The 13,001-nt window shown below is 41.1% G+C and overlaps 1 protein-coding gene across 1 annotated transcript in view; it reads right to left on the bottom strand.

Annotated features, from left to right (window-relative positions):
* The window catches only part of LOC121562493 (diacylglycerol kinase beta), a 57,064-nt gene that overhangs the window by 39,326 nt on the left and 4,737 nt on the right, over positions 1-13,001 (bottom strand). Inside the window, 7 exon segments of the mRNA XM_045217436.1 lie at positions 1,599-1,718; positions 3,209-3,283; positions 5,861-5,910; positions 7,654-7,803; positions 8,484-8,631; positions 8,730-8,750; positions 9,089-9,165. Of these exon segments, the coding sequence (XP_045073371.1) occupies positions 1,599-1,718; positions 3,209-3,283; positions 5,861-5,910; positions 7,654-7,803; positions 8,484-8,631; positions 8,730-8,750; positions 9,089-9,165 (641 nt within the window).

Below are 13,001 nucleotides of genomic sequence, written 5' to 3'. Positions count from 1 at the left end.
ACATCAGTGGTACCATCTGAGGCAGTTATTGACAAGTTAGATAGTGGTGGGAATGTCCACGACCTTGTACCTGATTCACACTATAGGGCCCACCCCAACCATACCGTGCTGGCTCAAATATTGTTTCCCAAATTGTAATTTCCAGCACGGTTCCAGCAACTATGGTGGATGAGGAACCAGGCTGGCCTAATACAGCTTGCCTTGGCTCGGTTTGGCCTGGTAGTGTGAATCAAGCTATGGTGTGTTTAAAGGCCCTGCAGTCAAAATTCAGTTTTTCCTGTGTTTTGTATCATATTATACAACAGCTGATGAAACTAACACTGTAAAGGTCTGGATTTTTAAATCTGTGTTATTTCCTGATAGTTGGGTCGTTCCACCAATTCTGTGCCTTTTGAGAAGTGTAACTTGGTCAATTTTCACCTACTTTTAACATTCTGTCATAAAGAGCACATGTTCAACTTCATTAAAAAAACACGTTTTCCCATCTCAAGAGGTTAAATAACAAAAATGACTAAAGTAAGTGCCTATTAAGTGCCAAATAAAGCAACAGAGTTGACTGTAACAGAGATTACTATTTCATCTTAAATCAGCCATTAATCCCTGCGTGGCACATGGAATGGAAGCTTGTTGTGTGCCTAAGGGAAGGGCAATTGAATGCAAGTTTTACAAAACAATTACATATCTAAAACATTTCTAGCCTGTCTATCTATGGGTAACAGGGTTGATGTGTTATGTTCGACACGCTCAGTTTTCCACCAAAAAACACCAGAAAATGGCCAAAAATAGTAGAACCAGCTCACCTGCTTTTGCACTATGATCTGACTATTATATGTTCAATGTTTCTTTATAAAAAAATATTTTAAAACGAGTAGTTTCGCCATATTAAAACAAGAGTTCAGTTCACACAACAGGATTCTCCTGAACATGAGGGACGTACGTAAATCAATCACTAATCACATGAAATCAATCATAATCTTCAGAGATGACTTTGTCAAAGCAACAAAAATAACTAGGGCTTTACAATAATGGTATAACTTGGATACATGTTTTGATTAAGTAGATTGAAATCGTGGCACTTTAGCAAGCCTTTATTCATATTAAAAATATGGTTGCTGGTTGAAAATACAATCTACACAGGACCTTCTAATCAGCCGTTTTTGCATGAATGGAGTTTCGGCTTCCCTGGTGACATCACCAGGCGGTAAATAAGTTAATAGACCAATAACAAAGAGAGTTCCAAACCTGCCTGCCAATAATAGCTAGTTTTCAGTTTTCAGACAGTCCTAGCAAAATTCTTGCTTGAGAAATAGCTTTAGCTTAAAAGCTATTTTTGTTTCTTTTTTACCATTTTAATGAAAAAATATAACAGTAAGGTACTTAATTGTTACCAAGAAATGATTTGATATTGATATAAAAATGGCTGCATTGGGCCTTTAACTGGGCTTGAACTAAATCCTGCACACACTATGGCCTTCCAGGACCAGAATTGGACACCTCAGAGCCATACATAGACATTCTCAATGGCTCTGGTCTAGAAAATCAGCCATTGAAAGTAACAACAGTGATGATGTTTAGGTAACACATTCTTGACTACTCACCGTCTCTAGGCCCAGTAGTACCAGCAGGGGGATGGTCGTGCTTCCTCCCTGGATCCACTCCTCTAGAGACACAGTGCCGTCATGGTCATAGTCGATCTCCTGCATCATCTCCTGCAGAATCTACTCACAACCAATCAGAGACAGTACAGTGGGATCTCTCAACACAGATTATATATACAGTGGGGAGAACAAGTATTTGATACACTGCCGATTTTTCAGGTTTTCCTACTTACAAAGCATGTAGAGGTCTGTAATTTTGACCATAAGTACACTTCAACTGTGAGAGATGGAATCTAAAAAATCCAGAAAATCACATTGTATGATTTTTAAGTAATTAATTTGCATTTTATTGCATGGACATAAGTATTTGGTCACCTACAAACCAGTAAGAATTCCAGCTCTCACAGACCTGTTACTTTTTCTTTAAGAAGCCCTCCTGTCCTCCACTCATTACCTGTATTACCTGCACCTGTTTGAACTCGTTACCTTTATAAAAGACACCTGTCCACACACCCTCAAACCTCCACCTCCACAATGGCCAAGACCAGAGAGCTGTGTAAGGACACCAGAGATAAAATTGTAGACCTGCACCAGGCTGGGATGGGCTACATCTGGCAATAGGCAAGCAGCTTGGTTAGAAGGCAACAACTGTTGGCGCAATTATTAGAAAATGGAAGACGTTCAAGATGACGGTCAATCACCCTCGATCTGGGGCTCCACGCAAGATCTCACCTCGTGGGGCATCAATGATCATGAGGAAGGTGAGCGATCAGCCCAGAACCACACGGCGGACCTGGTCAATGACCTGCAGAGAGCTGGGACCAAAGTCTCAAAGAACCCATTAGTAACACACTACGCCGTCATGGGACTCAAATCCTGCAGCGCACGCAAGGTCCCCCCTGCTCAAGCCAGCGCATGTCCAGGCCCGTCTGAAGTTTGCCAGATGACCATCTGGATGATCCAGAAGAGGATTGGGAGAAGGTCATGTGGTCTGATGAGACAAAAATAGAGCTTTTTGGTCTAAACTCCACTCGCCGTGTTTGGAGGAAGAAGAAGGATGAGTAGCAACCCCAAGAACACCATCCCAACCATGAACATGGAGGTGGAAACATCATGCTTTGGGGATGCTTTTCTGCAAAGGGGACAGGACGACTGCACCGTATTAAGGGGAGAATGGATGGGGCCATGTATCGCAAGATCTTGGCCAACAACATCCTTCCCTCAGTAAGAGCATTGAAGATGAGTCGTGGCTGGGTCTTCCAGCATGACAATGATCCGAAACACACAGCCAGGGCAACTAAGGAGTGGCTCCGTAAGAAGCATCTCAAGGTCCTGGAGTGGCCTAGCCAGTCTCCAGACCTGAACCCAATAGAAAATCTTTGGAGGGAGCTGAAAGTCCGTATTGCCCAGAGACAGCCCCGAAACCTGAAGGATCTGGAGAAGGTCTGTATGGAGGAGTGGGCCAAAATCCCTGCTGCAGTGTGTGCAAACCTGGTCAAGACCTACAGGGGGCCCTAGAGCCTAATACTTTGCTCTATATAAGGCCCTATAAGAAAATGTAAATGTTAACCATAATATGTACAATGGTTATGAAAAAATATGTATTTTACCGGCTTCAGTTCTGTCACGTCCCATTCCAAGTACTCAGCAACATGCATCATTTGAGAGATGATGTGCTCCAGTTCCTAGAAGTAGAAAACAAATCTTGTGTCAAAACACACTACCGGTCAAAAGTTTTAGAACACCTACTCATTCAAGGGTTTTTATTTATTTTTACTATTTTCTACATTGTAGAATAATAGTGAAGACATCAAAACGATGAAATAAAAGATATGGAATTATGTAGTAACCAAAAAAGTGTTAAACAAATCAAAATATATTTAATATTTGAGATTCTTCAAATAGCCACCCTTTGCCTTGATGACAGCTTTACACACTCTTGGCATTCTCTCAACCAGCTTCACCTGGAATGCTTTTCCAACAGTCTTGAAGGAGTTCCCACATATGCTGAGCACTTGTTGGCTGCTTTTCCTTCCCTCTGCGGTCCGACTCATCCCAAACCATCTCAATTTCGTTGAGGTCAGGGGATTGTGGAGGCCAGGTCATCTGATGCAGCACTCCATCACTCTCCTTCTTGGTAAAATAGCCCTTACACAGCCTGGAGTTGTGTTGGGTCATTGTCCTGTTGAAAAACAAATGATAGTCCTACTAAGCCCAAACCAGATGGGATGGCGTATCACTGCAGAATGCTGTGGTAGCCATGCTGGTAAAGTGTGCCTTGAATTCTAAATAAATCACAGACAGTGTCACCAGCAAAGCACCCCCACACCATAACACCTCCTCCTCCATGCTTTATGGTGGGAAATATACATGCGGAGATCATCCGTTCACCCACACCGCGTCGCAGAAAGACACAGCGGTTGGAACCAAAAATCTCAAATATGGATTTCCACCGGTCTAATGTCCATTGCTCGTGTTTCTTGGCCCAAGCAAGTCTCCTTTTCTCATTGGTGTCCTTTAGTAGTGGTTTCTTTGCAGCAATTCGACCATGAAGGCCTGATTCACACAGTCCCCTCTGAACAGTTGATGTTGAGATGTGTCTGTTACTTGAACTCCGTGAAGCATTTATTTGGGCTGCAATTTCTGCGGCTGGTAACTCTAATGAACGTATCCTCTGCAGTCTTCCATTCCTGTGGCGGTCCTCATGAGAGCCAGTTTCGTCATAGCGCTTGATGGTTTTTGCGACTGCACTTGAAGAAACGTTCAATGTTCTTCAAATGTTCCGTATTGACTGACCTTCATGTCTTAAAGTATTGATGAACTGTCGTTTCTATTTGCTTTTTTGAAGCTGTTCTTGCCATAATATGGACCTGTTTTTTTGCCAAATAGGGCTATCTTCTGTATAACCCCCTACCTTGTCACAACACAACTGATTGGCTCAAACGCATTAAGAAGGAAATACATTCCACAAATTAAAACTTTTAAGAATGCACACCTGTTAATTGTAATGCATTCCAGGTGACTACCACATGAAGCTGGTTGAGAGAATGCCCAGAGTGTGCAAAGCTGTCATCAAGGCAAAGGGTGGCTATTTGAAGAATCTCAAATATAAAATATATTTTGATTTGTTTAACACTTTTTCAGTTACTACATGATTCCATATGTGTTATTTCATAGTTTTGATGTCTTCACTATTATTCTACAACGTAGAAAATAGTAAAAATAAAGAAAACCTTGAATGAGTAGGTGTTCTAAAACCTTTGACCGGTGGTGTATATCTATGGTACAATAGCCATTCTTCAGTTGATGACAAACATCAATGGTTTTAGACTGATGAACGGGCGTGTAATGACCAGTTGGTACAATCTTCCCTCTCCAAAAGAGAGTTGTACAATGCACAACAAAAGCAGCTTGAAAACTGATACAGACTTGATGACTTAATTACAATGGTTGCCCTATTGGAGGGCAATTATCGTCTAGTGGAGAGTCGCCACATGCAGACCAGAATAATGAACATGATACATTTACTCGCCTGCTCCTCTGCAACAAGCCCAAGCTTTTTAGAGTGCTTGTGCAATGTTACTTTAGATTATATAGTACAAAATATTCTAAATTTCCATATGTCAGTGTCATGGTTAGAATGACTAAGATTCAGATTTCCAGAAGGTCCTCTATTGCAGAATTGTATTTATAGTACATTAGGTACCTATTATGTACCATTGTACACAGCATCATCACGGACAACTTTAGCATTTTAGCTAATCAGCAACCTTGCAACTACTTACTACTTTTTAGCTACTTTGCAAATAGAAGCATGTTAGCTAACCCTTCCCCTAACTCCTAACCCTAACCTTAACCCTTAACCCCTAACCCTAACCCCTAGCCTAGCTAATGATAGCAACCTAGCTAATTGGAATTCGTAACATATCATACGTATTGCAAATTTGTAACATATTGTACGAATTGTAATTCGCAACATATCATATGAAACAAATTAATACATACCATACGAAACGTAACATATCATACTAAATGGAGTGTCCTGGATTTCCATTTACTATGTTAAGTCTACCCTTGAGTCCAGGTTGCAGCACCAATAATTCTTCAGTACAGTAAATAACGTGGCGTGTATTGGACAGAACCATACATGGCTCTGGTATAGGCTTTAGCAAATAACAAAGATGATGTTTCATGTAAGGCTGTGTTCATATAATTTGTTTGGCATATTTTTTGAATACGTATGAAGAAGGAAGAATTATTACCGAACTATCCAGAGACCCATTCCCATCAGTATCATAGAGACGAAACATAACTGTGGAGAAAGAGATCAAACATTTATGAGTTTCAATTGTTGTTTGAGATGCAATTAATGTCATTGAGACACATTTTTACTACCAATTTTGTTTCATGAAGGCACTTTACTATGTTGAAGAACAAAAACTTCCTTCAGCTATTGCACTCCCATCAATTCAAAGCAACGTTTCCCCTCATAAAAGTGTTCTTAGCATCTCAGAGTTGAAGTCTTATGGGTTCCTCCACTAGCCTCCAGCCACCACTCAACACCATCACCATGGAAACAGACAGCTCCCTCACCAGAACAGTGATTGGCTATCCAATACAAGAGTGACACACACACACAAACCCCAGTCCTATAGTAATATAATCGTGACAACACTATACTCTGCCCCAAGTAATTTACATAATAATGGTTAGTCCCTATGCGTGGATAAAGTGTTTTTAGCCCAGTCTCAGCGTGATGCTACCCCCTCCCCCAATCTCAGTAGTGGTGCGGCTCATGACAAACCCAGCTGGATTGAGGAGGGTGAGCCGGTGAGTTCACTAAGGACTCGAAGAGGGGGGGGATTGTTGATTTCATATGGGGTTGACGTCAAGCTGCTGTTTGTCAGACCCTAATGAGGAGCTAATTGACAGCTTCCTGCTGTGGTGCGGTCAGGTCGGTCCTTTGGGGCCGGAGGAAGGGGAAGTGAGGTAGATGCCTGGAGGATTGGGAACTCTGCTGGAGCTGGGAAGGTGTTTGTGGTGGTGATCCAACATTGCCACAGAAAGGTGATGGTGTGTGTAGAGATGGGAGGAATGGCATTCAGTCGAGTTACTCAAAAAAAAGCATAGAGCCAAGTTGTCTAACCCTATGAACCTACAGTATAAAGACTATTATTTATCGTTAGACCTCATCACCTCACCTCTTCAAAGCTGAAGTAGTACTAGTTGCAGCAAGACATAGGATATATTTCCTCAATCATACAGAACCAAGGGAATTTAGCTTGCTACTGATGATGATCAATACTCACTTTTTAGATGTTTCTCTTTTTGCCATGCATTCCCTGACTATGCACAACGTATGTAGACCTACAGATATAGTAGCTAAAATGAATGTACTGTAAGTGTAAATTGAAACCAGTAATTCTTAGAAGAACCAGCAGAGGGCCCTGTTTAGCTCCACAAGACATCAGTGAGGCTAGACGGAAGGAGGGGTAGGGTGGGCAGAGTGGGATTCTCTCTACAAGGAGAGATACTGTAGCATCCAAGGCTAAACCAATGATGTGCTCCCTGGGCCAGACCAGCTAAATTATTAACACACTTTATGCTTAATGAACAGCTCTGCTCTTCAATTATTCAGCAGTTGGATGAGAATTATAAGAACACATAAAAAGTCTGATGTTCAATTATCTAATATAATCTCATGAATAAATAAGTACACATCTAAAGTTTAAGTAGAATAAAGAGATACCATGGCAACGCTAATAAGGTCTTTCAGTAAACATAATGATTCAAGTAGACTACTGTGAAAAGGCTAGCCTGCTACTCCTGCTTAGGTAATGGGAAATATAGACCAGTGTATTGGGATGAAGCTCTATCTCATTTGGCTATGAGTGTTTGTATCTAGGGTACACAAATGTCATTATTCTCATGGGTAAAACACAAAATAACATTGTTGTTCTGGAAAGCCTAATTCTGCATTATAGCCAAAGGAGCTCCAGTATATTCCCCTTTTAGAGGAAACACACAGATATACTGTACAATCATTAGTACTCACACTCCAGTTTGTCCTCGGGTCGGCCACCCTCCAGCAGTGAGAGGTAGCAGACGATGTCCTTCAGTTGAACCATACCTAGAGGTCTGGGCAGAGTCCTGGGTAGAGTGGGCACCTTCAGAGGGGTCGAGTTCCCTTTGATCAGCTTGAGGCCTGCAGAGAGAAGAAGGCCAGGGAAGAAGGTCAAAATGTAGGCCGGTTATGATCATTGCTGAGCTTATGCATCTAATGTCAACCTCAAACTGTCTTTCAAACTGTCTACCAATAAATCAAAAATTAATGTTGTGAAATTGATTACAGATGTTATATAGATATAGTTTTTGCCAATACCAATAGTAAATGTTGACTAGACAGCACCGTTTTAGTTTATGATGATTGTACTTAGTACCTCAGGACACGTACAGTTTGGACATTTTGTGAAAAAGTACAAGCTGATGCTACATACACTGCACTCAATGACTTGCCTGCAAGCTACAGTCCACAACAACAAGGCAATCTGGGGTGGTCTGATGACAGAGTTAACAATACTGAACCAATTACAACAGCATCACCCAGTGAACATGCTCTTTGTGGTAAGAGTAAAAACTAAAGCAGACCTAAACAGCTCTAGGCTTTTATTTGATGTTAGAGAAATTGTTTGTCTGCTGCTGAGGTCATAGAGTTTCTATGCCTTCTTGATCTGTTCATTTGGGTTTGTCTGAAGTGAAGGTACAGTGGTCCTAAGGGCAAAGTAGCTTTAAAAAATTAAGTAACAGCGCACACAGACAATCTAAAGGCTACTTTGCTCCTTAGGGATACCATATGAAGGTTATAGCTAAAGTGCAGGGTCTTACCAGTAACTCTGGGCTTGTCTATGGAAGAGGGGCTGGGTTTTGGTCCCTTGTTACTGAATGATAAGAAGAGGTGTTGACAGAACTCCTCTGCCAGCTCGCTCTCCAGAAACGTCTGCATGAAGACCTTGAAGCCTTCAAAGTCAATCTCCTGAAACAAGACACAGAACATGATCCTGGTGTGTATAATTCTTATGAGGGAAGCTTTGATTACCATATCATGTCTGGGAGAACAAGAAATTACATTACCTGATTGAGTATGTCCTGCTTCTATGCAGCATTGAATAAAGACATTGGGCATCTCAATACATCAAACCTCCAAAAAGTACATTAGTCATATCCTGTAAAGCATACAAATAACCATGGTGTGACTTTCAAATGACAAAACCAAACAAAGATATATTGGTCTGAGGTGACTATAGACCAATACCATTGTTGAATGTTGTTGATATCAAAATAACCAAGAATTGGTAGCAAGTCTGAAGTGATGGTAGTGTTCTACATTATGAAGAAGCCTCAAAGTAGTTCTACAACGGTTCATGCAATACTAATGATGCCACATCACTACCAGAACAGTCAGAACAGTGTCTTATGGAAAGAAAGACTACCTCCTCTGGGTTATATTTCGCCAACACTCCATCTCCATGGAACTCCTGCAGCACATCTTTCAGCTTCTTGGTTGAGTCTAAAAGAAAAACATTCAGCACGTGTTATAACCATAAAGGCTTCCAATTAAATAGCAATTGATATCATCATGTCTGTGGAGGGCGATCCCACTGCGGGATCTCATCCAATTATCTCTAAACTTGGAGTTAGAGTGCAAAAGGTCCAGTCTACAGTTCAGGAGGATTTAGATCTGACACCCATCTAAATCACAGGAGGAATCACCAGACTCTGGAACGGGTAGCAGGTTAGACTCCTCTGCCTGGTCCGTTTGGTCTGGTTCCTGTCAACGTCTCAAACTATGGGAGTTTAGCCCAGGAGTGTCCTGGCAGGACTGGTCCATTGGGCTCCTGGTGTACACATTGTTTTATTATATTATTCCAGCTGTTCCATTATGATATTTGTAGCTTCTGGAGCAACAAGACTAGATTTGGAAGGATGACCACGCGAGACCATGATACGTGTGACTGAGTGCCAGTGTGATAAACCCACCAAAAATACGTTAAAAAGTATTAACTCATGCACCGTTTTCTTATCACTCCTCTACATGGTCAAAAAACGGTAATGTTGTCCTAATACTAACACTTCAAAGGAAATGACTTAGCGTAGGTTACTTTAGGCCAAAATGCATGTCACATCATAGTTCTTTTACACAGCACCTGGGAAAATACAAACCGCAATGTCTCTGTGCAAAAAAATCAATTATAATAATCGTCTCTGATTATGAAATCATAACTGCAGTGAAGTAGACTGTAGAGTATTGGTGCTCATGCAGTATGCGAAGTGAGGAAAGTGTGCAATAGAGCTCACTTCACTTTTTAATGAGAAGAGGGTGGTGGTGGGGGGGTAAAGTGAGCTGGAGGGACTGAAGAGGGAGAGGTGGAAACAGCGGAAGGTTCTTTGTTGCAGTTCGGAGAATGGGATATTTTATAACCTCTCGCTGCACAGGGAGCACAATGACTAGCTCTGAGCCCATCGAAACACAATTATCCAAATCTTTCTATTACACACTCACCCTCACTCTTTATTTCCATCTCATTTCCCCTCGGTCCCACACCCTGTCTCTTCTCAGACCTTCAGACATATAGTGAACCTGGAGTTGAGTTGCTAATAAAAGCCTCTCTCAATTCAACCCAATATGCAATTCAATTCCACAATGCTTTATTAACACAACTATTCATAACAGTAAACACTGCCGAAGATGAAAAAATCGATCCCAATCAGAGACATTAAAGAGAGGCTGGAGAGCTGCTTACAGTCGGCGAAACAATGTTGTCACAATGCGTAGAGCAATTAACGAGAGAGATGTCAAAGTGAAACGCTTTGCCTGCAGAAGAGATCCCTAAGCAAAAAGCATTAATTATTTAGATTTGGACTGAAGTCTGTTAATATCTAATAAAATAACCACCAGTTAAGATGCTATATACACTACTGTTCAAAAGTTTGGGGTCATTTAGAAATGTCCTTGTTTTCCATGAAAACATACATGAAATGAGTTTGAATAGGAAATATAGCAAAATGCATAGGAAATGTAGTCATTGACAAGGTTAGAAATAATGATTTTTAATATAAATAATAATTGTGTCCTTCAAACTTTGCTTTCGTCAAAGAATCCTCCATTTGCAGCAAATACAGCCTTGCAGACCTTTGGCATTCTAGTTGTCAATTTGTTGAGGTAATCTGAAGAGATTTCACCCCATGCTTCCTGAAGCACCTCCCACAAATTGGATTGGCTTGATGGGCACTTCTTACGGTCAAGCTGCTCCCACAACAGCTCAATAGGGTTGAGATCCGGTGACTGTACTGGCCACTCCATTATAGACAGAATACCAGCTGACTGCTTCTACCCTAAATAGTTCTTGCATAGTTTGGAGCTGTGCTTTGGGTCATTGTCCTGTTGTAGGAGGAAATTGGCTCCAATCAAGCGCCGTCCACAGGGTATGGTATGGCGTTAAAAATTGAGTGATAGCCTTCCTTCTTCAAGATCCCTTTTACCCTGTACAAATCTCCCACTTTACCACCACCAAAGCAGACCATCACATTGCCTCCATCATGCTTGACAGATGGCATCAAGCACTCCTCCAGCATCTTTTCATTTGGTCTGCGTCTCACAAATGTTATTCTTTGTGATCCGAAGACCTCAAACTTCGATTAGTCTGTCTATAACACTTTTTTCCAATCTTCCTCTGTCCAGTGTCTGTGTTCTTTTGCCCATCTTAATCTTTTATTTTTATTGGCCAGTCTGAGATATGGCTTTTTCTTTGCAACTCTGCCTAGAAGGTCAGCATCCCGGAGTCGCCTCTTCACTGTTGACGTTGAGACTGGTGTTTTGTTGTACTATTTAATGAAGCTGCCAGTTGAGGACCTGTGAGGCGTCTGTTTCTCAAACTAGACACTCTAATGTATTTGTCATCTTGCTCAGTTGTGCACCGGGACCTCCCACTCCTCTTTCTATTCTGATTAGAGCCAGTTTGCGCTGTTCTGTGAAGGGAGTAGTACACAGCATTGTATGAGATCTTCAGTTTCTTGGCAATTTCTCGCATGGAATAGCCTTCAATTCTCAGAACAAGAATAGACTGACGAGTTTCAGAAGAAAGTTATTTGTTTCTGGCCATTTATATTCTGTAATTGAACCCACAATTGCTGATGCTCCAGATACTCAACTAGTCTCAAGAAGGCCCGTTTTATTGCTTCTTTAATCAGCACAACAGTTTCCAGCTGTGCTAACATAATTGCAAAAGGGTTTTCTAATGGCCTTTTAAAATGATAAACTTTGATTAGCAAACACAACATGCCATTGGAACACAGGACTGATGGTTGCTGATAATGGGCCTCTGTACGCCTATGTAGATATTCCATTAAAAATCAGCCGTTTCCAGCTACAATAGCCATTTACAACATTAACAATGTCTACACTGTATTTCTGATCAATTTTATGTTATTTTAATGGACAAAAAAATTTGCTTTTCTTTCGAAAACAAGGACATTTCTAAGTGACCCCAAATTAGCTCTGTTGTTTTATTCTCCTCTACTATACTGGGATGAAGTTCTTCTTGTTGTGGTTATGTTGGAAGTCTTTTGAGATTCCTTCCTTTCCGAAAATTATTTAAAAACCAAAATAGAATAAATACTGAAAATAATAATGCTGTTAAACCTAATTGTTACCCTGGAAACAACCAATGCAAGAAAGGCTTCAGTGTATTTCACTATTCCCACTAGTGCTGAATTCAAAGGCAAAACTTGCACAGTCAAATATTTTATTTACGAAAACCTGATTACTTGCAGTAGCGTTCTTGAAAATAACTTCAAGATGTCCATAACTCTCTATGGCCCGCAGGGGAAGCTGTTGTGTTATGATTAATACTTTTTTAACATAAACAGCACCAGAACACCAGACAGATTTCATGCTTGAGCTGGTATGCTGCAAAATCAGCAAGGGGCTCCAATAACAGATTACAGACATACGGATGATTCCAAGTCATCAGAGAAAGAGTGGGTTTTGTACTGTTTGAGCTTTACACCAAATCAAGTTTGATTAGGCTGTGTTTCATAACGCAGTGGCAGTGCATGGAGATATTCTCTGCTTTGCTCTGATGCAGTCACCATTACAGTAACTGGGCTCTGTTGTCCTGCCATAGCCAAGCAGTAGGAACATCTCTCTCTGTGTGAGGTGGATAAGGACAAACTGCTGAGATGGGCTCTACAGTAGTTTCCTAATACAGTGTCACGTTTTATACCTGACTAGATTCAATTTTCAATGAAGTTTAGACTTGATTGTGAGCGTAAAGTGACGGTGTACGTGCACGCACACACACACCACACACACCACTCACACACACTGTCACAGACACAGACTTA

The sequence above is a fragment of the Coregonus clupeaformis genome, unplaced genomic scaffold (assembly GCF_020615455.1).
Source record: "Coregonus clupeaformis isolate EN_2021a unplaced genomic scaffold, ASM2061545v1 scaf1056, whole genome shotgun sequence".
Lineage (NCBI taxonomy): Eukaryota > Metazoa > Chordata > Actinopteri > Salmoniformes > Salmonidae > Coregonus > Coregonus clupeaformis.
This window is presented reverse-complemented; position numbering and strand designations above follow the sequence as displayed.